The 27,044-nt window shown below is 46.3% G+C and overlaps 1 protein-coding gene across 1 annotated transcript in view; it reads right to left on the bottom strand.

Moving 5' to 3' along the window:
* Window positions 1-26,511, bottom strand: part of myo15ab (myosin XVAb) — a 40,897-nt gene extending 14,386 nt beyond the window's left edge. The window contains 42 exon segments of the mRNA XM_078793245.1: window positions 187-561; window positions 638-702; window positions 779-847; window positions 924-1,026; window positions 4,242-4,464; window positions 4,552-4,743; window positions 7,427-7,499; window positions 8,023-8,201; window positions 9,191-9,297; window positions 9,377-9,505; window positions 10,772-10,867; window positions 10,962-11,092; window positions 11,187-11,268; window positions 11,320-11,382; window positions 12,160-12,244; window positions 13,759-13,934; window positions 14,012-14,129; window positions 14,206-14,330; window positions 14,416-14,461; window positions 16,290-16,441; window positions 16,501-16,578; window positions 16,640-16,765; window positions 16,971-17,102; window positions 17,500-17,595; window positions 17,687-17,810; window positions 18,992-19,050; window positions 19,137-19,250; window positions 19,314-19,481; window positions 19,784-19,897; window positions 20,974-21,037; window positions 22,217-22,320; window positions 22,392-22,397; window positions 22,488-22,578; window positions 22,685-22,759; window positions 22,845-22,954; window positions 23,022-23,085; window positions 23,179-23,261; window positions 23,369-23,762; window positions 23,863-24,104; window positions 24,187-24,384; window positions 24,509-25,027; window positions 25,102-26,511. Of these exon segments, the coding sequence (XP_078649371.1) occupies window positions 187-561; window positions 638-702; window positions 779-847; window positions 924-1,026; window positions 4,242-4,464; window positions 4,552-4,743; window positions 7,427-7,499; window positions 8,023-8,201; window positions 9,191-9,297; window positions 9,377-9,505; window positions 10,772-10,867; window positions 10,962-11,092; window positions 11,187-11,268; window positions 11,320-11,382; window positions 12,160-12,244; window positions 13,759-13,934; window positions 14,012-14,129; window positions 14,206-14,330; window positions 14,416-14,461; window positions 16,290-16,441; window positions 16,501-16,578; window positions 16,640-16,765; window positions 16,971-17,102; window positions 17,500-17,595; window positions 17,687-17,810; window positions 18,992-19,050; window positions 19,137-19,250; window positions 19,314-19,481; window positions 19,784-19,897; window positions 20,974-21,037; window positions 22,217-22,320; window positions 22,392-22,397; window positions 22,488-22,578; window positions 22,685-22,759; window positions 22,845-22,954; window positions 23,022-23,085; window positions 23,179-23,261; window positions 23,369-23,762; window positions 23,863-24,104; window positions 24,187-24,384; window positions 24,509-25,027; window positions 25,102-26,511 (6,960 nt within the window).
* Between the last annotated feature and the right edge of the window lie 533 nt (window positions 26,512-27,044).

The raw sequence follows: 27,044 nt of genomic DNA, 5'->3' as shown, positions 1-27,044 counted from the left end.
AATTAAAAATGATGTAAAAATGGAGCAAAATATATGTTACACAATACATGTAAATATGTAAATACATGTGATGGCTAAAAAGATGCAAAAGTGTTTTTTCTGCTTTGCAAAAACATCCTCAACTGCTCAAAATCTGATGGGCACAGCGATGATGCAACATGCTCTGAAACGCACACGCTCGCTGACCTGCACGGGCGAATTACTCTCCGGCGGCGTCGACCCAGTTCTGTCGGTTCCAGCAGGGTTCGTCTGAGGGTTCTGGGGCCGTGTCGGAGCCTCTGGCACGGGTCGATCCGGGAGCTGCGATGGAGTCTGTGCCGCCGGGTGATGCGAGGGAGGAGGGTACGGGCTGGAAGGGAGGCTGACGGCGGTGTAGGGAGATGGCGTGAAGTTGGCGTACGGGCTGGGTGGGATGTTGGCGTACGGACTTGGCGGGACGGCGGCGTACGGGCTGGGGGGATGCTGGAGCTGGGGACTGGTGGGAGGGCTCGTGATGGGTGAAGTCGGGGGGCTGGACACGGGGCTGACCATGGCCATGGCCTGCATGGTCATCTGCTGGGCCTGAGGAGCAGCACAGACAAGGTGAGGTCCCCTTTTCTGAGGCGCCCTGACTCAGAACCAGAGCGGATCAGATCACCATGATGACGGCCTGCTGGTTGGCGATGGTCTGCTGCTGCTGCGCCAAAACCGCCTGCTGGGCCTCTGAAGGAGGAGAGGAGAGGATGAGGATCTTTACATCAGAGCAGTTCTTCTAGGCTTCTCCTCACTCTGCACCCACCAGGTGTCACGGGGGCCACTGCTGCAACAGGGGGCGACATCACACCCCCCACAGGAAGGACGCGTACGGCTGCAGACACACAAACGTCACATTTCTCGTCACTTTCTCACAATAACAGTTTCCAGGTGTGTGTTGCCAGTCTGACCTCCAGGTGGAGGTGGGGGGCCACCGGACTGGCCCTGGTCGTGCCACCCAACTCCCCCGGCACCCTTCATCCTGCTGGAGAGAACGGCGGCAGAGTCCACTTCCTGTGAGGGATAAAGTGTACTGAAGTTAAATTGAAGTATGGATACTTCTGATTCTGCAAAACGAAATCAGCATGTTGCCTACAGCCGTGGCTGGTAATGCCAAAATGTACTAATTAGGAGTGGTTATTTGTTTTTGTAGACCAAGAAGCGTTAATTGGAGGATGGCGCAAACTTTTTTTTGTATATATTTATGTGTATCTTTACAATGCATAGAAAATAGAAAGATGCAATATAAGTATTGAACATGAACATAAGTCTGCCATTGAAAGTACGCAGATTTGCCTTTCAAGTTCACTTTTGTCCAGTTGGCACTCATGCAAAACCAACAGACATCTTGCCCTGCTGACGGAGCCAAACCGTCGAGTGAGAGTCGGAAGAAGAGGTGGCCGTGGAAGTGGGTCGGTCAGAGCGCTCACAAGAGGCCAAATCCTGTGAATGCGGTCCTGTCTCCCAGCGTACGCTATGAATAAAACATTGTCAGATATCCTTGAGGGAAAGCTTTGGAAAAGCACCAGGGTGATAAATAATGAAGCAGGATAAAATGGAAGTGGTGTATCTGGAAATGCTGCTGGGAGTCCACCGGGCATGTGGAGTGGGTGGTGGAAAATGCAAACCTTTCTTACAGACGTTTTATACTTTTTTTTTTTTTTACCGTACTGACGCCAATATAAGACCACTCCTCTTTTTCACTTCATGAGCTATTTCTTGAATTCCATTGTGTTTCTCACCTTCTTTGTTAAAATCCCAGCAGTGTTGCATTTTTTCATTTTATTTATCATCAATTTGGAGTCGTTAATTAACCTAGCATGTTTTTGGAATGTGGAAGAAACCGGAGTACCCGGAGAAAACCCACGCATGCACGGGGAGGACATACAAACTCCACACAGAGATGGCAGAGGGTGGAATTGAACTCAAGTCTTCTAGCTGTGAGGTATGTGCGCTAACCACTCGACCGGCACAACAAGATGATGATGCAACTCCATAATAGAAGAGAGCATGTCTGGTGGTGTTTTAAGCCAAAAAAACATCCACAAAGTGACAGAAGTTCATGCATAAGTCTTTCCCATTGAAATGCTGCACATGTTCCGCAGCAACCAGGAAGTGAAAAGGCATGTTTTATTGCACAAAGGAAGAGATGCATTCACACTCACATTCATACCTATGAACAATTTGGAGTTGCCAATTAACCTAGCATGTTTTTGGAATGTGGGAGGAAACCGGAGTACCCGGAGAAAACATGCAAACTTCACACAGAGATGGCCGAGGGTGGAATTGAACCCTGGTCTCCTAGCTGTGAGGTATGTGCGCTAACCACTCGACGGGCACAACAAGATGATGATGCAACTCCATAATAGAAGAGAGCATGTCTGGTGGTGTTTCAAGCTGAAAAAACATCCACAAAGTGACAGAAGTTCATGCATAAGTCTTTCCCATTGAAATGCTGCACATGTTCCGCAGCAACCAGGAAGTGAAAAGGCATGTTTTGTTGCACAAATGAAGATATGCATTCACACTCACATTCATACCTATGAACAATTTGGAGTCGCCAATTAACCTAGCATGTTTTTGGAATGTGGGAGGAAACCGGAGTACCCGGAGAAAACATGCAAACTTCACACAGAGATGGCCGAGGGTGGAATCGAACTGGGGTCTCCCAGCTGTGAGGCCTGCATGCTAACCACTCCTCCACCGTGCAGCCTTATTTTCAAGCATAAAACAGCTAAATGAACTACGTAAATAAACTAAAGTCAGAAAAAGAGTGAATGTATGTGTGGACAGATAATGGGAAGAAGATGAGAAAGAAGAAGAAAGATGTTTACACTCCGTGGGGAAAGATGTATTACTTTATCCTGAATCAAAGTCTGCTGTCAGGAAGATGAGAAATTAGCGCAGCTCCATAAATCTCGCAGACAGCGTGCTCTTGCAGATCGTGTCTCGTTGAAAAGTCCGCCCTTCATTTGGAGAGCGTGTCAGTTCCTGGTAAGCAGATCTGCACGTTGCCCCGGCTGGCAAATCAGCGTGGCGATCTGGTGCCTCTGACAGTTACGGTAACTGGGTAAGGTAATAGGCCAGGGAGAGGTCTGTCCGACACATCTGATACATGTTAATTCCTGTCCGCCACATCCGATAGCGCGGCTTACATTCGACACATCGGCGGGGGAATGACGGAGGCCGAGCAGACGGCCCGGAAGACTCTGCTGACAGTGGTCATGGCGAACATCAGGTGTGCCTTCAGGTGGGCATTTCAAGAACAAACCTCTTCCAACAAGGAGAGGTTATTGATACAGGAGGCTACTACAGATGTAGCCGTATCGCTTGCTCCTCAACCCGGATATTCGGTCATATCGGTTTGCATCGTTCACTACCCAAGTGGCGATGTTAACGTAATCCATTAAATCAATAAGCTACCATCGTTACCACGCTCTTTCTGACAGCCCTAATTATTCCTCAAGTGGAAAAGAAATCATTAATTCATTAATTTTCTACCGCTTATCCTCACGAGGGTCGCAGGTGTTGCTGGAGCCTATCCCAGCTGTCTTCAGGTGAGAGGCGGGGTACACCCTGGACTGGTGGCCAGCCAATCACAGGGCACATATAGACAAACAACCATTCACACTCACATTCATACCTATGGACAATTTGGAGTCGCCAATTAATCTAGCATTTTTTTGGAATGTGGGAGGAAACCGGAGTACCCGGAGAAAATCCATGCATGCACGGGACGTGCAAACTCAGAGGGTGGAATTGAACCCGGGTCTCCTAGCTGTGAGGTCTGCGCGCTAACCACTCGACCGCCGTGCAGCCCGGAAAATGAATCATTCATTCATTCATTCATTTTCTACCGCTTTTCCTCACGACGGTCGCGGGGGTGCTGGAGCCTATCCCAGCTGTCTTTGGGTGAGAGGCGGGGTACACCCTGGACTGGTGGCCAGCCAATCACAGGGCACATATAGACAAACAACCATTCACACTCACATTCATACCTATGGACAATTTGGCGTCGCAAATTAACCTAGCATTTTTTTGGAGTGTGGAAGGAAACCGGAGTATCCGGAGAAAATCCATGCATGCACGGGACGTGCAAAGTCAGAGGGTGGAATTGAACCCGGGTCTCCTAGCTGTGAGGTCTGCGCGCTAACCACATGACCGCCGTGCTTCCCAAGTGATGTCACAGAAAAGAAGTTACTTATGTTTCCACGTTTATCGCAACTCACCGCTGTCCCGTCAGACAGCACGGGTTCAAACAGGCTGTCCAGGTAACGATCCATCCCTCGCTGAGGCTCTGCATCTGAGGAGAGGAGCATTAACACCTGATTCCATCAGAGCAGACGCGTGCGTGTGCTGGAGCGCTCACCCTGGCTCGCCGATCCATCACAGGCGCTGATGGCTGACGACATGACATCATCGTTGCCGTCAAAACCGCCACCCAGAAGACTTCTACAGAAATGCAATAAAGTCAATGAAAAACCAACAGGACTGATTCTCGGAGGGTAAAACGCATGTGTGTGTGTGCGTGTGTCGTACATGCTGGCATTGGGCCTGACTCTGCCAGGCTCCTGTGCAGAGATGATGAAGTAGCTGCTGTGTTTAGGGAAGTCTGCCGGCAGCTCCAGGTCTGACATCAGGTCCAGGACGTGGTCTGACCCCTCCAGCTCCACTAACTGGGCAGACTCCTTCAACAGAATGGACCACCCCCGACGACCCTCTGTCACACCCCTGCCAACAAACACACATGCACACGTACGCACGCCTGAACTCACCGTAATGTTGAAGGGTTACATTGGAATACATGGCAGTTCCACTTGCCCAAAAGGAGTAGGAAGAAGTAAAGCTTATTTCATCAGTTGCAGTACTTTATTCACTTCCTGTATTCCAAATGTAGTCTTTGCCAATTCATAGATCTGTGATTATATGTGTGTAAAAAAAAATCACATATTGAATTGGTAACTGCTATGGCGTGGGATAGGATTTAATAAGCTTTGCTTCTTCCTGCTCCTTTTCAGACATGTGTAGTAATGAGGTGTTGTGTGTGTGCATGTATGTGTGTATGTATGTGTATATATATATATATATATATGTAGATATGTGTGTATGTATATGTATGTATATATGTATGTATGTATGTGTATATGTATATATACAGTGAAGAAAATAAGTATTTGAACACCCTGCTATTTTGCTATTTCTCCCACTTAGAAATCATGGAGGGGTCTGAAATTTTCATCGTAGGTGCATGTCCACTGTGAGAGAGATAAACTAAAAAGAAAAATCCAGAAATCACAATGCATGATTTTTTAACAATTTATTTGTGTGATACAGCTGCAAATAAGTATTTGAACACCTGAGAAAATGAATGTTAATATTTGGTACAGTAGCCTTTGTTTGCTATTACAGAGGTCAAACGTTTCCTGTAGTTTTTCACCAGGTTTGCACACACTGCAGGGGGGATCTTGGCCCACTCCTCCACACAGATCTTCTCTAGATCAGTCAGGTTTCTGGGCTGTCACTGAGAAACACGGAGTTTGAGCTCCCTCCAAAGATTTTCGATTGGGTTCAGGTCTGGAGACTGGCTGGGCCATGCTAGAACCTTGATATGCTTCTTACGGAGCCACTCCTTGGTTTTCCTGGCTGTGTGCTTCGGGTCGTTGTCGTGTTGGAAGACCCAGCCACGACCCATCTTCAATGCTCTGACAGAGGGAAGGAGGTTGTTCCCCAAAATCTCACAATACACGGCCCCAGTCATCCTCTCTTTAATGCAGTGCACTCGTCCTGTCCCATGTGCAGAAAAACACCCCCAAAGCATGATGCTACCACCCCCATGCTTCACAGTAGGGATGGTGTTCGGTCTTCGGATTGTACTCTTCATTCTTCTTCCTCCAAACACGCTTATTGGAATTATGACCAAAAAGTTCTATTTTGGTCTCATCTGACCATAAAACTTTCTCCCATGACTCCTCTGTATCATCCAAATGGTCATATGCAAACTTAAGACGGGCCTTGACATGTGCTGGTTTAAGCAGGGGAACCTTTCGTGCCATGCATGATTTCACATCATGACGTCTTAGTGTATTACCTACAGTAACCTTGGAAACGGTGGTCCCAGCTCTTTTCAGGTCATTGACCAAGTCCTGTCGTGTAGTTCTGGGCTGATTCCTCACCTTTCTTAGAATCATTGAGACCCCACGAGGTGATATCTTGCATGGGGCTCCACTCCGATTGAGATTGACCGTCATGTTTAGCTTCTTCCATTTTCTAATGATAGCTCCAACAGTGGACCTTTTTTCACCAAGCTGCTTGGTAATTGCTCCGTAGCCCTTTCCAGCCTTGTGGAGGTGTACAATTTTGTCTCTGGTGTCTTTGGACAGCTCTTTGGTCTTCGCCATGTTACAAGTTAAAGTCTTACTGATTGTATGGGGTGGACAGGTGTCTTTATGCAGCTAACGACCTCAAACAGGTGCATCTGATTCAGGATGATACATGGAGTGCAGGTGGACTTCTAATGGGCAGACTAACAGGTCTTTCAGGGTCAGAATTCTAGATGATACACAGGTGTTCAAATACTTATTTGCAGCTGTATCACACAAATAAATTGTTAAAAAATCATGCATTGTGATTTCTGGATTTTTCTTTTTAGTTTATCTCTCTCACAGTGGACATGCACCTACGATGAAAATTTCAGACCCCTCCATGATTTCTAAGTGGGAGAAATAGCAAAATAGCAGGGTGTTCAAATACTTATTTTCTTCACTGTATATACATATATAAATAGATATTGTAAGTGTATATGTGAGAAAGAATAATGTAACATAGTATGCATGTCTGAAATAAATTAAGAAAAGAAAAGAAAAGATAGATAGGAAAATGATAAGGTCATCTAACAAAGCAGTAATATGGGAAATAAAACAAAATAAAGTTGTATTGTTGGAAATTTAGTATTATGGAAAAAAATAATAATTTGAAATTGGATGAGGAAAAAAAAATACACTTAATATTATGGAGGAAAATATCACCCTCTGTTATTTTTCACATACTCATAAGTTATTACTAACTTATGGTGAATGGGATGCATTTTATGTAGAAAAAATATATTTTTTTGGAGAAAAAAATATACATTTAAAATAATAAACATACACCCTCGGCCATTCGGGTATTCCGGTTTCCTCCCACATTCCAAAAACATGCTAGGTTAATTGGCGACTCCAAATTGTCCATAGGTATGAATGTGAGTGTGAATGGTTGTTTGTCTATATGTGCCCTGTGATTGGCTGGCCACCAGTACCCCGCCTTTCGCTCGAAGACAGCTGGGATAGGCTCCAGCACCCCCTCGACCCGTGAGGATAAGCGGTAGAAAATGAATGAATGAATAATAAACATTTTTTTTGCCATAAAGTCATGTTACCTGTGTGCTAGAATGTCTTTGGCCACCTCCTCCCCGGTAGTCCATGAGTGCACAGGACAAAGGACGGACACGGCTGGAGACGGGACACAAGTAAGTAGATGATGCAGACAAAAGAATTAGGACACCGGCAGGAAGTGAAAAGTACAGAAAACGTGGAGTTCTTTTCTTTTTCTTTGGAGCCACCACAGACTTTCTGCAAGATTTGACCATGTTTTTTTGTCTATTTGTAGGCTCACAAGTGACTGATTATGGGTCTTTTTAGTTCTTGCACCTTCCTGTGTGTGTGTACTTCGATTTCCTCCCACATTCTAAAAACATGCATGTTAAATTGTCCATAGGTATGAATGTGAGTTGTCTATATCTGCCCTGCCATTGGCTGGCGACACTTGTCTTTTCCATGTTTTGTTGACACAAAAGAACATCACTTTTAGCATCATCTCCTTCCATCAACCAATATCAACCGATACAATATACCCATATTGTCCAGCACTTCATCACCAATATTGATATTAATCAATATCAATGGAAATATTGTCCAGCAATACCAATATCAACTGCTACTGGCAGATGGTTGCTCTTATTCCAACACTTCTCACCATCAAAGGAGTGCACGTGCAGGACCGTATGCGCTCTCTTGCGGTTGGCGGTCCACTCAAGCAGGCAGGGCGGGTATGTGCGCACGCACTCCGGCCCCACGCTCCACCGCTGCATGGCCTGGAGCAGACGGTGCTGACACACTGAGTCGTAGCCCTCCGGGCCGTAGTCGGACACGAACCTGCAATGATCACCAAAGCAGGTTAGGTACAATGAAACAAACATTAGTGTAGCCGATCACAGTAATCCCTCATTTATGCCAGTTAACTGGTGATAGTGGAAGTGAATTGCTGCAGAGTAGGATTCATTTATCATTCTATATAGAATATTCATTCATTCATTCATTCATTTTCTACCGCTTTTCCTCACAAGGGTGCTGGAGCCTATCCCAGCTGTCTTCGGACGAGAGGCGGGGTACACCCTGGACTGGTGGCCAGCCAATCACAGGGCACATATAGACAAACAACCATTCACACTCAAATTCATACCTATGGACAATTAGGACTCGCTAATTAACCTAGCATGTTTTTTGGAATGTGGGAGGAAACTGGAGTACCCGGAGAAAACCCACGCATGCATGGGGAGAACATGCAAACTCCACACAGAGATGGCCGAGAGTGGAATCAAACTCTCAAACCTAGCTGTGAGGCCTGCGTGCTAACCACTTGACCACCGTGCCGCCCCCTATTAGAGCCCTCTAGACAGGAAATGACCCCTTTCTGGTCAACTTTAGTACACTCCTATTACCCAACATAATAGATACAATCAGAGAAAATAAACCACAAAACATAAATAAGACTTGTGCTAATGTGTGTTTCAATACATTGGATATTATATATATATTTTTTTTTCTTTTATTATATTTCTATATAAACAATATATAGAAATATTTTGGATGTGTGGACAGGAAGTGAGGTTGGAGAGTTGACTTTTAGCTGCAGTATCATTTCTTGGACAAGAATGCATGAATGGACAACCGTATTAATATTAACCACATACTGTACTTAGCAGGATTATATAAGAACTACACATGGGGTCAAGTGGGGAAGTGACCTAGCAAATCTAACAGATGGATCAGTGTCCTGCTGTGTGTGTGTGTGCTAACATGCACATTCGGGATTTAGCATTCACTGCCCTGTAAATGTTTATTTCCATGCTAGTTGTGTTTACTTGAGCAGGTGCTTGGCCAGCCTTTGAGAAGGAAGGAAGGTGGACAAACATGAGGACAACAGGAGCCAACCTCGCTCGGAATTCAGCACGTTGGGATTCCTCCACACCTAGAAGAGGAGTAGCCAAACAAAACTGACGCAACGGCGTAACGAGATGATGACTGAGATGATGGGATGGAATGAGCACCTGGTTGGCAACTTGAGCAAAGATCTCATCTCGGAGGTCGGGATTGGCAAGTCCTCTCTGGATGATGTAGTTACCAAAGAGATTCTCCTGAGCCCCGTTCAGGTCGGGATCGCCCATGAAGCGAAGTATCTGACACAAGACACCAGCGTACAGGATGAAGAAGAACACAGACAGGAAGTGCTTTCACAGGGATGAGCCACATCCACCATTAATAGTAAATATATAAAGTCATAAAATAGTAAACATAACAATAAGCATTCTAATAAAATGGCCATGACAATGAGGTACGTTCAAACACTGATACATTTCTTAATACAGTCCATGTTACAGTATATGATGTTACTATTACCAATATGTACTGATACCAGCAGCCCTTCATTACCGATATCATATTAACCGATACCAATATACCAATGTTGTCCGGCACATCATTACAAATATCGATACCAACCTATTGTCTGGCACTGCATTACTATTACTGATATCAACCGATACCAGCAACACTTCATTACTGATATGATCAACTGATACCAATAATAACCAGGACTTTGTTATCAATACATATATCAAGCGATTCCAGCCAGCACATCATTACCAATACAATATCAACAGATACCAATAATATCCAGGACTTTGTTATCAATACATATATCAACCGATACCAGCCAGCATATCACTACCAATGCAATATCAACTGATACCAATAAGATCCAGGACTTTGTTATCAATACATATATCAACCGATACGAGCCAGCACATCATTACCAATACAATATCATCGAATACCAATAATATCCAGGACTTTGTTATCAATACATATATCAACCGATACCAGCCAGCACATCATTACCAATTCGATATCAACAGATACCAATAATATCCAGGACTTTGTTATCCATACATATATCAACCGATACCAGCCAGCACATCATTACCAATACAATATCACCAATAATATCCAGGACTTTGTTATCAATACATATATAAACCGATACCAGCCAGCACATCATTACCAATACAATATCAACTGATACCAATAATATCCAGGACTTTGTTATCAATACATATATCAACCGATACGAGCCAGCACATCATTACCAACCCAATGTCAATATCAATATTATCTAGCACTTCATCACCTTTGCAGATATCAGCAGATAAAGTGATACCATATTACTGTAGACTTAATATAGTGATGACCACATGGAACATATCATTTCTATTTACATTCATTTCTGTGTGATATTTCTTAAAGTGTATTTTGGTTCAGTGTGAGCCAAGTGCTTAGTGGAAAGCTGCATGAGGGATAGTGGGCCATTTATTGATATCTACCGCCGTGGACCACCTTGTGTGTGCTTAAATATATGATGTAGCATTGTTCAGCAGCTGAGGTACCAGCACAAAAACGTTGATGGCTCCATGTGTAAGCTCCTGATCCAATCGAGTCAGAGAGTTCTCCAGTGGGGCTGTCAGCATCCCAAACAATGGCTCCTAAAAACACACACACACAAAATGACTGAACAATTTTAGAGTCCACACCTACACACCACTGAGTGTGTGTTTGTGTGTGTGTGTGTGTGCTCACCCTAAATATGGCGCGGATGTAATGAGTCATGAGGTAGTTGTTGATGTCCAGAGGCAAGGTCAGCTGTGGGTCCACCTGAACCTTTGGAGCCTGGACGAGCGCCAAGCAGTCCGAGTGCAGCTCCGCTCCACCTGTAAAAACACACACACACACACACACACACACAGAAATAGTGAAATAGATGCACTGTCCCGTGCGCCGCAGACGTGCGCGTACTACGCTCACCTGAAGCCGCCTGCAGCAGGCCCGCCAGCTCAGCAGGGATGGGCAGTGTGGTGACATTCACCACTTCTCTATTGACGCGATCCTGCAAGACACACACGTGTAAGCGCACATTAGCGTGTGCAAGTGTCTTGACAATGTGACCCTCCTCTTCATCCTCACACACCTCCTCAGCCTTCCTCGCGGGCTCCACCACCGTCTGGCAAAAAGATGACACAATCACACGTCACATTTCTCGGATAATAATTACACATTTGTGCTCTTATTTAATAATCACTTGTCAACAAAGAAGCTATAATTTAACGGCTGTTTGATGCTTAACAAGCAGGATGACACAAGAAAACACTTTTACTGGCTTTACTGAACGATTTTGGAGAGGTTACTCCAGGGCATAGTGAGAATATATACACTTTTGGTGCAGATCCGAACACCTCGGTACCAAAAATACATATATGGAGACCTGACATACAGTATATGGAAGTTATCTGTGAAATTGCACTATTTGGTGTTGATCCAAATCAGGATTTTTTGGGTGCTAAGACGTCTGTGATCTCATGAAAGAAAATACTACTGACTCTAATACTACTAATGCTACTGACTCCAAAATAGAGTTAAATAAAGTTGTTTGAAAATAATACGAGGTACAATTTAATAAAACTAATATAACCTAGACAGACACCATCGTGGGATCATGTCTGTAAAATGCTAATATAAAAAACATTATGCAAGAAGAGGAGTGATCTCCTCCAACTGTGAGGGGTAGACTCACATGCCCGGACACCCAAGACTATTTAAATTAGGTGATCCAGTTAAGGCAAAATACATCATATGACAGAACATGAGGACTAAATAAATAATGATTAATAACACCGCATTCACTGGAAGGAGTCATGCAAGTATAATTATATTTTCCTGTCCGTGTCAGTCAAGTGTTTACTGTATGTGTTCAGCACACATAGTACGTATCCATACATACTTTCATGTAGCGCTGCCGGTTCACAATGAGCAGCACAATGGAGCGGAGCTTGATGAGGTATTTCCTCCTCAGTGAAAACTTTTTTCTGCACAAATAAAACAAAAAAAAAATGTGAATATGATGTAATAGTATGTAATAATTTTCTAATAAAAAGATCCAAATAGGGGCGGCACGGCGGTCGAGTGGTTAGCGCGCAGACCTCACAGCTAGGAGACCAGGGTTCAATTCCACCCTCGGCCATCTCTGTGTGGAGTTTGCATGTTCTCCCCTGTGCATGTGTGGGTTTTCTCCGGGTACTCCGGTTTCCTCCCACATTCCAAAAAAACATGCTAGGTTATAATTGGTGACTCCAAATTGTCCATAGGTATGAATGTGAGTGTGAATGGTTGTTTGTCTATATGTGCCCTGTGATTGGCTGAGCGACCAGTCCAGGGTGTACCCCGCCTCTCGCCCGAAGACAGCTGGGATAGGCTCCAGCACCCCCCGCGACCCTCGTGAGGAAAAAGCGGTAGAAAATGAATGAATGAAGATCCAAATAGGGGCGGCACGGCGGACAAGTGGTTAGCGCGCAGACCTCACAGCTAGGAGACCAGGGTTCAATTCCTCCCCTTCACCCTCGGCCATCTCTGTGTGGAGTTTGCATGTTCTCCCCGTGCATACGTGGGTTTTCTCCGGGTACTCCGGTTTCCTCCCACATTCCAAAAAAAACATGCTAGGTTAATTAGCCACTCCAAATTGTCCATAGGTATGAATGTGAGTGTGAATGGTTGTTTGTCTATATGTGCCCTGTGATTGGCTGAGCGACCAGTCCAGGGTGTACCCCCGCCTCTCGCCCGAAGACAGCTGGGATAGGCTCCAGGAAAAGCGGCAGAAAATTAATGAATGAATGCCATCCATCCATCCATTTTCCTCCGCTTATCCGGGTCCGGGTGGCGGGGGCAGCAGTCTTAGTAGGGAAGCCCAGACTTCCCGGTCCCCGGCCACCTTCTCCAGCTCCATCGGGAAAACACCAAGGCGTTCCCAGGCCAGCTGTGAGACATAATCCCTCCAGCGTGTCCTAGGTCTGCCATGGGGCCTTTTCCCGGCTGGGCAAGCCCGGAACACCTCACCAGTTAGGCGTCCGGGAGGCATCCGGACTAGATGCCCGAGCCACCTCAACTGAATCAAGTGAATGAATGAACGATCCAAATTGGTGACCCCCTTTCCTAGCTTTGTCTTCTTCGCTTGTGAATAGGATTAGCAGCAGAGCCATGACATTCCACGGAGACTGGGGATTAGGAACCAAAACATGGTACATGGTGAATGGGGGCGAGCAGTACCGATAGAATCGGGTCGGTGACTATAAAAGTACCCTTACCGGTACCCTACTTGTCAACTTGCTTGACTGTTGGAAAGACACAATTATCTTGCTAGTCACTTGTGTTCAGGCTGTGTGGCTCATTCTCAGTTGATGGTACTTCTATACCCTAAGAAGTACTACTAGTATGAAGTATCAGCTCTTGACAAGATGGGGTGAAATATAAGGGCTGTGCTGACCTTTGAGGCGATACTGGGTGTACTTTATAAAATACAAGTGAGTGCTGTCATTGATGGTGTTACCTAATCACGTAGCCTTTGCAGCGAGCCCGAAAGAGTGCCATGCAGCGTCGGAACTTAATAAAGTTCTTGCGGATGAAGTACATGCGCACATATCTCTGCAATGTGAGGGCGGCGATGTTGAGCAGGCGGTCACGTTTGCCCTCCAGGAGCTGATGCAGATCCTCTTTTAGAAAGATCTACACACACACAGAGACATATATTCACCTGCATTGTCTTCCTTTTGTGACCTCTCTGACCTTGAGTGAACGCTGACCTTACTGACTCCCAGCTGAAAGGACCCGACCTTGACTGGGCCCAGTTTGCGCAGCATGATAGCGCAGTTTTCTCCTACGGCGGGCGGAGGCTCTTTCATACACAGCAGGGCTTTGTACCTGTTTGAGGTGGTCTTATTGAGCCTACGGCATCGTGGAGGACAACCAGATTTCGGTGAGAATCCGACCGACTCACCTTGAGAGGAAGCTGTGAAATGGAAGTCTGACCGGATAACCCTCCTTGCGGATCCGGATGGTCTCCATGATTCCGGAATAACGCAGCTGCGTGCACACCAGCTCCGTGTCAAACACTCCGGCCTCCTGCACATGTGACAAAAACTCGCACTCGCTTACTAGCTTATGTTTTGATTTTTTTTTTTTAATAAACAAACATGCTGTCAGATACCTTATGGTGGTTTGGCTTGATGCATCGCACAAAATAAGGGTTGCACCTAGAACACGGAAGGATATAACAGTGAATAAATGGCAGAATGGACTTTTCCCGTCACGTTCTAACAGCAATATGTCCCTATGTAGGTTGACAATTCCGTTTGACAGTTCCCACCATCCTTCGTCTTGTGTCCCGTGTCAGAATCAGAATAGGTTTATTGCCAGGTATGATCAAACACATACTAGGAATTTGTTTTGGTATAGTAGGTGCAGACACATCTATTAAAAGAAGAATGAAAAATACAAAATATACAGAATAACAGTATAAATATATGTATATGTTTTTTGTTTGTTATTCCGGAAGTGCAGTCTGATTGTTTTTCCTAAAAGTCCAAACTGGGCGTTAATGTAACGCATATAGTGAAAGTGTCAAAGCGGCAGGATGAGGCAGAGGTGGGGTGTGAAGAGTGTCAGGTGGGGTGATGAGGCTGACAGCAGACGGGAAGAAACTGTTCTTGTGGCGTGAGGGTTTTGGTCCTGATGGACCCGCAGCCTCCTGCCAGAGGGGAGCGTCTCGAAGACTATAACTGTGGAAACTGATTGCTGAAATCTCTGATAGCTTTTTGTAGCCTTTGCGTGATGACCGTGATGTTGAACAATCTTCCTTTTCAGCTCATTTGACAGCCGGTTTGACGACCTCCGTCACAGGAGATTCATAGAACCGCAACTGGCCACCTTCAATACCTCGAATTAGATGATTGGATGCAACTATGTATGAAATTCAAAGCTTAATGAGCTAACAAAGCCATTTTGCGTTCCAATCAACCAATGACGTAAAGTAGTTTAAGCACACTGTAACGAGTTGTGTTTTAAGTCAAGTTGTTTGTTGCTTATTTTCTTTTGCAACGTTCAGCATGTCTTTTCTAAGCACATTCTCCTGGCGGGGTACGAGTCCCTGTGGTGGGAAGAATGACATGCTGCAAGTGGACCACCTTCTCTTTCCTTTTCTGTTGCAGCAGCAAATAAATACAACACAATTCCTCTTCTTCAATACAAAGACGGAAAAAGTGTCGCTATACTGGAAGTCGAGCAAGCAATGGTAAACTTCTTCTGCTCTAGTTTAGGAGTGTGTCCCCGGTGCCCCCTGCAGTTTGCCAGCACGGAGTATAAAGTCACACACGGTCTCTCAAGCAGATTTTCTGTGTGGCTCGTAAGTGCGTAAAGAACAACCCAGCCCTAAAAACACACCATAAGAGACATAGTGTCTTCTAAAACAACCTGTATAACAACAACCTGAATAATTCAATGCCATGAGAATTCCAATATGCTATTGTGGGACAATTAACCTAGCATGTTTTTGGAATGTGGGTGGAAACCGGAGTACCCAGAGAAAACCCACGCATGCACGGGGAAAACATGCAAACTCCACACAGAGATGGCCGAGCAGGGAATCGAACCCGAGTCTCCTAGCTTGTGTGGTCATTTAATTCATTTTCTACCACTTATCCTCACAAGGGTTGCAGGGGGTGCTGGAGCCTATCCCAGCTGTCTTCAGGCGAGAGACGGGGTACACCCTGGACTGGTCACCAGCCAATCACAGGGCACATATAGACAAACAACCATTCACACTCACAATTAACCAATTGTGAATTGGTTAATTGGCCAATTAACCTAGCATGTTTTTGGAATGTGGGAGGAAACCGGAGTACCCGGAGAAAACCCACGCATGCACGGGGAGATGAATGCAAAACTCCACACAGAGATGGCCGAGGGTGGAATTGAACCCTGGTCTCCTAGCTGTGAGGTCTGCGCGCTTACCGCTATTGTGGGACATCTGACACTTATTTAAAATGTTTGAAAAGTGCTAAAATATGGAACGTTTTGTTGTACCTCGCCATCTTCTCCAGCAGCTCCTGCAAGCTGCTCTGGAACTTTGCGCTGATCGTGTTGGCCTGGAAGCGGCGAGCCGTGCTGCTGCGGCGCGCATGGGAGCGCTGCAGGGACACGGCCTCGGAATGTTTGAGGAAGAGGTCGGACACCATCTGTTGACACGTACATGTAAGGACCAGGCGGACTAAATACACGCTTGAGGAGGTCTCACTCTGCTTTTGCTCTGGATGAAGAGGTCCAGGACATCCTGGCGGACCGTGTCAAAGTTCTTGTCCAAGAACTTGTGCACCTGGAGGACCCAAAACGTTAGCCGACATTTCAAGCAACAAAGCAACAAACGGCCAAAATACCTGATAGGTGACGTTCCCAGCGTAGTGATGGAGGGTGAACTGTGGAAGTGGCATCTTTGGCTTGGCGTAGAGAGGGTCGTTACCATGGTGATAATGGCACTTCTGAAGGAAGGTGTGGTCTGTTGCCTTGCAATAAATGGAGGAGGTCAAGGGATGATTATGGGATGAAAGAAATGATACCACTCCAGGTCATGCTGGTGCTTATGCAAGACAAGAGGCTTGTCCAAAGAAGTGGTTATCCGGGGTTGCCATGGCAACAACACCATGCCCCCTTATTTCATGCCACTCTACCGTTTGGCGAATTACAATAACGATTGCAAAAACAGCGTACCTGAGGGAAACCACACTGATCATCCAGTATGCGCAGTATCCCATGAGGCTTTGCGGCAATGAGGTCCAGGCAGGCCTGGTTGTGGCTGAAGGGCTGCTGCTGCCACTCAATCTGCTCCCGCATGTACTCCTCCTGTAGGAGATCCGTTAAACAACACCGGCAGTAAGCGATGTTCCCATCAGGGTTTGATGCTACCGATACTCATACCGATCATCCATGAGGCCGATCGGCCAATACCGTGTGAGGCGATACTAATCGGTGGCCTGATTGATCGGTACATCCCTAATTGGCATGATTATCTCAATGCATGAATGAATCAAAAAGTTAAATTTTTCATCTTAACAAGACTTTTTGGACTTTTTCCGTTCCAGTGCACCAAGGTCCTTGAAGGCACACGTTCTCTCCAGTTTCCTCTGACCTCAAAAACAGACCCGCCTAAACTCTTAACCCAGAAGAGCCATCACAGTCAGTGTCCCAATACAGTGTATCGGCATAAAAAAAAAAAAGAAAAGCAAAAGTTTCCTCTGACCTGCTCCTGCTGGATGATGACTTTGTTAAAGTAGAACTGCAAAGTTTCATTGGCGTAGTTGATGCACAGCTGCTCAAAACTGTTCACCTGGAGCTCCTGAGGGGTAAAGATAGGAGGCTTTGAAAGCAGGCAGGTCGTGTTAGCGAGGAGTAAAAATATGCAAGTGCAAGTGTTTTCCCAGCGTGACCTCAAATCCATAAATATCCAGTATAGAGATGGAGAGCGCTTCGTTGCGGGGGTACACGCGTCCGTTGATGCGCTCTGTCAGCCAGTTGAAGAGCAGCGAGTAGAGGATCTTGGCAACAGCGTCTCTACGACACACACATACACACGCACAACATGGTTTCTATGGAAACAAGGATTCCTGGTTCCTATGGCAACAGAGGGCATCTGAAAAAAATACAACCCTTGGCCACCCCGACACCTCCAAGCCTTGACATCCTTTGTCCTTGCCTGCCTCCATCAAAGATGGGAATAAGATGTCAGCCATCTTTCACTCCTCAGCAATGTTCTGTGTATGCATACAGTATGTGAGCAACATGTAGTTGATCTGTACTGATCTTTGTGGATTGGGCTGCACGGTGGATGAGTGGTTACCGCGCAGACCTTACAGCTAGGAACCCCGAGTGTGGAGTTTGCATGTTCTCCATGCGTGGGTTTTCTCCGGTTTCCTCCCACATTCCAAAAACATGCTAGGTTAATTGGCGACTCCAAATTGTCCATAGGTATGAATGTGAGTGTGAATGGTTGTTTGTCTATATGTGCCCTGTGATTGGCTGGCCACCAGTCCAGGGTGTACCCCGCCTCTCGCCCGAAGACAGCTGGGATAGGCTCCAGCACCCCCTGCAACCCTTGTGAGTATAAGTGGTAGAAAATGAATGAAATTACCACACAAGCTAGGAGACTCGGGTTCGATTCCCTGCTCGGCCATCTCTGTGTGGAGTTTGCATGTTTTCCCCGTGCATGCGTGGATTTTCTCCGGGTACTCCGGTTTCCTCCCACATTCCAAAAACATGCTAGGTTAATTGGTGACTCCAAACTGTCCATAGGTATGAATGTGAGTGTGAATGGTTGTTTGTCTATATGTGCCCTGTGATTGGCTGGCCACCAGTCCAGGGTGTACCCCGCTTCTTGCCTGAAGACAGCTGGGATAGGCTCCAGCACCCTCTGCGACCCTCGTGAGGATAACCGGTAGAAAATTAATGAATGAATGTAGTTTGGTGCCCTGTGATTGGCTGGCGACAAGTCCAGGGTGTACCCCGCCTCTCGCCCGAAGACAGCTGGGATAGGCTCCAGCACTCCCTGCGACCCTCGTAAGGATAAGCGGTAGAAAATGAATGAATGAATGTAGTTTGTCACCAGCACCCTTTTGCGGTGTTGACTGGGAGTAAAGTGAACGATTCATTTAGGATTCTGAAAAACGGATCCTTGCTTGCTGTAAGGCTAACCAAATAAATCTTATTGACTATCTTGTATAAACACTCCAACTGACCTGGCATCCACAGCACTCTCCACTGTGAGGGGAGTGTAGATCTTTTCCCTGACCGTGTCCTGTGTGGGATTAAAGACACACAAATACAAATAAATTGTCCGTCACTGCCTCAAGTTGACGATAAAGCGTGTCGTGTCGTTCTCACCATCATTTTAAAGGTGACACACTTTTGCAAGCCTTCGGGAGACACCTGCAGCAGCTCTGCCACCACCCTAATCTCTTGAGCGCTCACCACTGACGCTGCCTCTTGACCTTCGGCCTGCAGAGGGCACACATCTGTCAGCATCATCACCATCTCTGAATGTGTAGGAGATGTTTGGACCTTGGTCTGGTGTGGCTGGAAGTAGACGTTGCCTAGATGGAGGATGGAGGACAAAAGTCTGTAGATGGCCGTTTGCTCGTCGGGGGCGAAGCGCAAGATGTCCATGGCATTCAGCAGCCGTCTGAAGTCCTCGGCGTCGTCCTTCCCGTCGATCCGACAGTCGCCTCCCTGCGTTCGCAAGCACACACATGACATGTCTGTTTCCGTGTTTGAAGGTGTGGGTCTCCTACCCAATTCGAGCTGATGGTAAGGTTACTGAAATGAAAGCAAAACTTGACACACACAGTTCAAACGCATTTGAGCCGCAAAGGTCAGTTCGATACCATAACGACTTTTACGTTTGTGCCATTAATCACGTTGTGGAATGAATGTCACCTTGGCACGCAGATGACAAGTCATTTGTTCATGAGACTGAGAAATGGATTAGCTATGCTCTATGCATGTGTGTGTCTGTGTGTGTGTGTGTGTACCTGATTGAGATAATAGTAGGTCTCAGCATCCTGCAGATACAGCGAGCGCTTCTCGTGCGGAGGAAGACCGGCCAACATCTCGTAAAAGATGTGGTAGTTTCTCTCCGATTTGGCCTGTGGATGAATGTTTGAAATAATGGCTAGAAAGCTAGGTCAGAGGTAGCCAAACTACGGCCTGGGGGCCACATCCTGCATCCACTTGATGAATATGTTATTTTATAACGCATGATTCATGAAAACCTTTGAAAAACCCAAAACAATATTTAGAGAAAGGTGATCTAAAAGGCAATATGACATTAATAATAATAATAATAATTTGAAACTTCTTTTCATGGTAAACACACTTTATATAGGTTAAAGGTTATAGGTTACTGTACATATTGCACTATTGTACATATTACTGTAATATTTTGTTACATTCATAGATCATACTGTTTATAATTTATATAATCTGCAATAGCCATACTCTAGTCACTTCATTGCAATACTGTACATATTACTGTTATTATATATTGTCACATCCATACTGTTTATAATCTGTATAATCTACAATAGCCATATTATAGTCATTTATATCCCTGTACATATCCTCACTGTATTATAGTCATAGCCTGTTATAGTTTTTTACATAGATCTGTCCATTTTTTACTAAGGTACTTATAAAATTGGACTTCTGGTTGGATGCTAACTGCATTTTGTTGCCCTGTACCAGTGACATGAGCAATAACAATAAAGTCTAATCTAATCTAATCTAATCTAAAACAATGATAAAATTATAATTGAGAAAAAAACCCACAAATATACTTATAGATTTAAAGCTAATCTCAAATTGAGTTCTGACTCAGTGCAGTTTAGACCCTGCAAGACAATGTCAAGACTCCAGGTTGACAAGTGTGTTAGGGTTTTGGCAGCAGTGTGTGTGTGTGTGTGTGTGTGTGAGTAGCGACAGAGGTCAGGCCAGTCCTGCAGACAGACGCTATAATGGCCGTTTGATGGACACCAGGATTAAAGAGGCGACGTTAGAGAGGAGCATCATGTTTGACACCTCATGCTGACTGAGTCATGAATCTCCTCTTTCTCACATTGACTCACTTGTTGTAAGAGGATGCCACCTGACCTGTATGCGTGTGTGTGTGTGTGTGTGTGTGTGTGTGTGTGTGTGTGTGTGTGTGTGTGTGTGTCCAGCTTACCTGAAAGACAATGCGGGACGTCTCCAACAGGTACTGAGATGTTATGGCACCGCTGATTACACCCCTGGTTAATTAGGTTGGAGTGCACACACGCACACACACACACACACACACATGCACATTGTTGAGAGTTAAGTAACGAACCATGCATGCGTAATGTGTGCAGGTCTGCTTTGTCACAGGTCAGCTAGTCATCTAAGTGTATTTGTGTAACATGCGACTGTGTTGTGGTGATCAATGACGCCATCATTATGTAAAACCACTCTAGATTGTTACTTCAGTATGTGTGCAGAACACAACACACTTTGGTGCACATCCTGGACTGGTTGCCAGCCAATCACAGCGCACATATAGACAAACAACCATTCACACTCACATTCATACCTATGGACAATTTGGAGTCGCTAATTAACCTAGCATGTTTTTGGAATGTGGGAGGAAACCGGAGTACCCGGAAAAAACCCACGCATGCACGGGCAAAACATGCAAACTCCACACAGAGATGGCCGAGCAGGGAATCGAACCCGAGTCTCCTAGCTTGTGTGGTCATTTCATTAATTTTCTACCACTTATCCTCACAAGGGTTGCAGGGGGGGCTGGAGCCTATCCCAGCTGTCTTCAGGCGAGAGGCGGGGTACACCCTGGACTGGTGGCCAGCCAATCACAGCGCACATATAGACAAACAACCATTCACACTCACATTCATACCTATGGACAATTTGGAGTCGCCAATTAATTAACCTAGCATGTTTTTGGAATGTGGGAGGAAACCGGAGTACCCGGAGAAAACCCACGCATGCACGGGGAAAACATGCAAACTCCACACAGAGATGGCCGAGCAGGGAATCGAACCCGAGTCTCCTAGCTTGTGTGGTCATTTCATTAATTTTCTACCACTTATCCTCACAAGGGTTGCAGGGGGTGCTGGAGCCTATCCCAGCTGTCTTCAGGCGAGAGGCGGGGTACACCCTGCACTGGTGGCCAGCCAATTACAGGGCACATATAGACAAACAACCATTCACACTCACATTCATACTTATGGACCATTTGGAGTCGCTAATTAACCTAGCATGTTTTTGGAATGTGGGAGGAAACCGGAGAAAACCCATGCTATCACGGGGAGAACATGCAAACTCCACACAGAGATGGCCGAGGGTGGAATTGAACTCCGGTCTCCTAGCTGTGACGCCTGCATGAAGCCCCAAAAACCGAACTTGCGGAAGACTACTAAGTCACTACTCACTCCTCCATGCAGATCTGTGTGAATTTGCCAAAACGTGAAGAGTTGTCATTCCGCACCGTTTTGGCATTCCCAAAGGACTCCAACAAAGGCGTGGCTTCTAGGATCTGATGAGTTAAACAAAACTGTTATCTTCAAACAGAGATGCGGGTTACTCCCATGAAGGCTGAGAGTGTACCTCTATCTGTTGGGAGAGAGAAAGAAACACAACATGAGCCACATAATTCCCATAAAACTGTTTGATGGTGACTATAGTTAAACACAGCAGGTCTACCTGTTGGGTTACATTGCGTTTGTGATGTATGGCTGTCAAGTATCGTAGGATCAGTTTAGTTGCTTCTGTCTTCCCAGACCCGCTTTCACCGCTGTAATCGGTGCACATGGAACATGCATCTTTCAAATCGGTATAATTCAACATTTTACTGATTCAGCTTTTAGGTTCGACAGAGAAAGAGACAAATGTAGACATACCTGATCACAATACACTGGTTGTTTTTGGCATCCATCATTGTTGTGTACGAGAGATTAGCAAGGGCAAAAAGATGACTGCAAGATAAAAACATGCAATTTTCGGATTTGGATTTTTTTGGACAACAGCACAATACGCGTCTACTTTAAATCTGGGTCTTACGGAGGGTTGTCGATCAAGCCGTGGCCCTCATACCGGAGCACCATGTCTGTGCCGTAAATGTTTAGCAACTTGTAAGGGTTAACAGACACAAGGATACTGCCGATGTAGGTCTGTATGAAAGGAACTGTTAGGTACATTGCACTTGTTATTTAAAACTGCAAATAAAACAAAGTATACATAAATGAGCTCCTGGTCGAAGCGTTTTTTGAGATTCATCAGAACCGTGGTCTCGTTCAGTTCACTGAAACAAAGCACACAGAAACTACTCAATGACTTTCATTTACAGCATGTTTACAGCGCAATGGAGGGTAGTTATTAGTCCGTTTTGACTTACGGTAGCTGCGTCAAGTCTTCCGCACCCTCGGCCCAGCGTTTCACCCTGTGGCCAGTCGTTGGCATGCTTAAGACTGAGTAGATCTAAACACACACACACAATGGCATGTAAGTAGTCCAACACTTCATGAAACATCATCATACCTTAAAAGATCTTGGTCTGGAACTGATTAGACAGGAACATTTTGTACCTTATCATACCAGCTTTGCCCAGGCACCCTCTCTCTGACTGGAGTCCAGTCCGGATCTTGAATTTGATCATCTTCAACTTTAGGTGTGGGTAAATATCCATCCAAGACTCCAGCTTCTCTGTACATGGACCACTTGGCCAGATTCTGGACTGTTCCGTGAGGTAAAACTCTCTCTGCAGCCCAAACGTCCTCCCCTGCTTCCCCACCACCTCTGGCATTCCTGGCCCAGTGGCCCGAATACGGCCCATAGGGTGGAATCACGGCGTATCGATTATCTGCACCCTGTAGTCCTGTCGGTGGCCTGTATGAAGCATAGCGGAGCTGCTGGTTTTGGATTGCATCGACCAGACTGGGATTATGGAACCGTCTCGTCAGAATGGAACCATCTGGCAACCTGTGGGGCAAACATGACTTAAGCTATATTTTGGTAACTACTAAATACGCTTCACATTGTCTGTCTTGGTTTTTATTGATTTTGTGGTCTACTTCCCTACCTGTAACGGACAGCACGCAGGTCTTCTTTGTTTAGGGCAGAGGCGAGATTTGGAGTGGAGGGTTTAGGCGCCCCTGACAGGACAGAGTTTTGAGGAAGATGGAAGAGATCTACAGAACGAAGGCCCATGTTGTTCCTCAGGGCAGCAGAAAGGTTTGGAGTTTTAGGCTGCTGACCGGGAATGATCAGGGAACCATCTGGGAGCTGGTATGTAGCTTTGCGAATATCAAGATTCCCGAGAGCCTAAAAGTGGAAACAGGTTGGGATCTTTTTTAAAACGGAAAAAGTTTGGAAAGGCATGCAATGAAAACAAGCTGATAGATACTTTGGACAAGTCAGGAGTGAGTGGTTTCCGAGGGTCGATGATAATGGTTCCATCAGGCAAGGTGTAGGATACATCCTTCAGGTAGGGGTTCTGAAGGGCGGCCGTAAGCGTGGGACTCTTTGGTTTTCTCGGGTCAACTATCATGGTTCCATCAGGTAGCGTGAGAGTTGCCCCTTTCAAGGCTGGGTTATTAAGTGCCTATGTACAGTATCATATGAGGTTGGGAACAAGTTTTGGATAAGGTTAGCTGAGAAGTGTCATTTTAGTACCTGAGAGTTGGTATTATTAAGATCTCACACCACTATTGTATTCATTTACAAACCTTGAACAAGTCTGGTGGTATGGGTGTATTAGGGTCACGAACTCCCTCCGGTAGGTTAAAAGAGGCATTCTTGAGGGTGGAGTTCTGAATGGCATTGAAAAGATTCGGAGAGACGGGCTTCCGTGGATCAATGATAATAGTACCGTCAGGCAGTGTGTAAGATGCGCTTTTCAAGTAAGGGTTCTGAAGTGCAGCTGCAAGGTTGGGGGATTTTGGTTTCTTTGGGTCAATGACAATGGTACCATCAGGGAGCGAATAGGAAGCGTCACGGAGGGCTGGGTTCTTTAGAGCTTTAGCCAAGTCTGGTGAAACAGGTTGCTGTGGAAAAAGAGCAAAGACAGAAACCCAATTTAAAATGACAATAAAAGGTGGATTTAGGAATCATAAATAATTGCCTACTTGCTGTCTCTGATTTATAATAGTGCCATCCGGTAGGGTATATGTAGCATTCCTGAGATCCTGGTTCTGAAGAGCTCTGGCAAGGTTGGGAGACATGGGCTTCTGGGGAATTCGTGGGTCCTGTGTTGGCGGGACAGACCACACGATGAGATGGACATACTAAAATGGAAGTTCCATGTTTCTTTCATACCCACCCTGATAACTGATCCATCTGGCAAAGTGTATGAAGCACCTCGAATTTGTTGGTTTTGCAAGGCCTGACCAAGCTGTGGTGAAGAATGTGGTTCTGCATAAGGTGACACCAAGGTTCCATCCGGCAGCCGATATGATGCCTGCATCAACTGTGGATTGTGAAGGGCAGTGGCCAACATCGGTGAAGAAGGCGGCGGGGGTCCGTATGGGGACCGTTTCATTTGCAAAGGAGACTGATAGGATGCTTGGCGGATATTTGGGTTCTGCTGTAGTGCGCTATGGAGCTTTGGCCCAGCTGGTGCGTAAGCGTTATGGCGTTGCATCATTGGAGATCTTAGAGAAGCAACATTCTGCAAATTGGACCGGTTCTGCAAAGCATCGTAGAGCAGTGGTGCTGGACCAGGTTCAGATATGTAATCATACGCGGTAACATATGTCTGTCCATATGGTGAGTGCAGCTGCGGAGTTGGATAGGAAGCGACACCTTGGAGTGCCTGAGTATGCCTTATCGCCCCAGGTAGAAGCGGTGATGACGGTACAGATGTAGCATAAGGGGACTGAGGCCTCGGAATGGGAGACACATAGGAGGCTTCTCTGACTGCCCGGTTTTGTAAAGCTCTAGACACCATTGGGGACGGAGGGGCCATGGACTGTCCATAAGGTGACACTGGACGTTGCAGAGGAGAAACATAAGATGCATCTCTGACTGCTCGATTCTGCAGTGCCCCAGACAGGAGAGGAGAGGAAGGGGGCAAAAGTGCCTCATGAGGGCCCAATGTGGAAACAAAGGTGGCATCTCGGATGGCTTGGTTTTGCATTGCAGCAGAAAGTGAAGGGGAAGAGGCGTGATAAGGCTCTGCGTACTGGGCAGCCATGTCGTCTATGCCAACCACTGGGACTACTTGTGGGCCAAGAGGGGAAACTAAAGAGGCCTGTCTAATAGCCTGATTTTGCAATGCACTCGATAGCACCGGAGACGAGGGGGCAGCAATTGTGTCTGTAAAAGGGTCCAAGTAGGAGGGTGAGGCGTACGGATTGACCGCATGAGCAAGTGGATTGACGCCTTGAGGCGGCAACAGCGGGGACGAGATACGAGAATGTCGAGGAGAGAGGTGCGGGGATGCAGGATGTGATATGTGCTTTAGCGAGGGCTGTGGTGAAGCAGGGGGCATTCTCCTTAAAGAATTCCGAACCATGAGTGGACGTCCACGAGCTACAGGACGTCGAGGTAAACGGCCAGACTCTCTCCTTGTAGGGGCAGCACGGTGGATCATGTGAGGTGACTGGAAAGGAGAAGAGTGAAGAGAGGAGTCTATTGTAAGAACGGAGGACCGATTGCTTCTTATAGAGGAGGCACGGAATGGACGAACATTCTGGGTAGGTGGGGGTACTGGACGCCCTCTAAGACCCATAGGCGAGGGTCTAACAGTGCCAAGTGGAACACTTCCCCCCATTCTGGGTCTGATTAATGGCGTGGGGTCCCTGAGCAGTCGAGTGGAGCGACGGGAGAGAGTCGGGGACGGTGCAGAGGCTCGAGGGGCTTCAGGGGACAAACTTCGGCGAGATGGAGTTGGAGATTGCCGTCTGTTGAGTTGAGGAGAGAAAGTGGGGGATACATTACCATTCATCCTTCTGCCACCAAATGGACTGTGGGCAGGAGTGGCTGATGGCGGGGGACTTTGCCTTCTCATGGAGGCACGGGGCGAGGAGGGCGGAGAATGCTGTATCATTGAGGTTCTCGGTGAGGGTGGAGGACTTCGCCGAATCACTGAGGCGCGGGGAGAATGCGATATTGAGGGGGACTGAGAATGCATCCTTTGACGAACAAAAGGGGAAGTGGGAGGTGAGATTTGTCTTGAAATGACAGAGGGGGGTCTTTGGACATTCATGCCACCACCTGTCATGCCTGGGATTTGTCTCCGTGGTAGGAGTGGGGACGGGACCG

This window comes from Doryrhamphus excisus, linkage group LG9 (genome assembly GCF_037039965.1).
Source record: "Doryrhamphus excisus strain RoL-2023G ecotype Guam linkage group LG9, RoL_Dexc_Guam_v1.1, whole genome shotgun sequence".
NCBI classification, from domain to species: Eukaryota; Metazoa; Chordata; class Actinopteri; order Syngnathiformes; family Syngnathidae; genus Doryrhamphus; species Doryrhamphus excisus.
The sequence above is the reverse complement of the archived record's forward strand: the minus strand, read 5'-3'. Positions and strand labels throughout refer to the sequence as shown.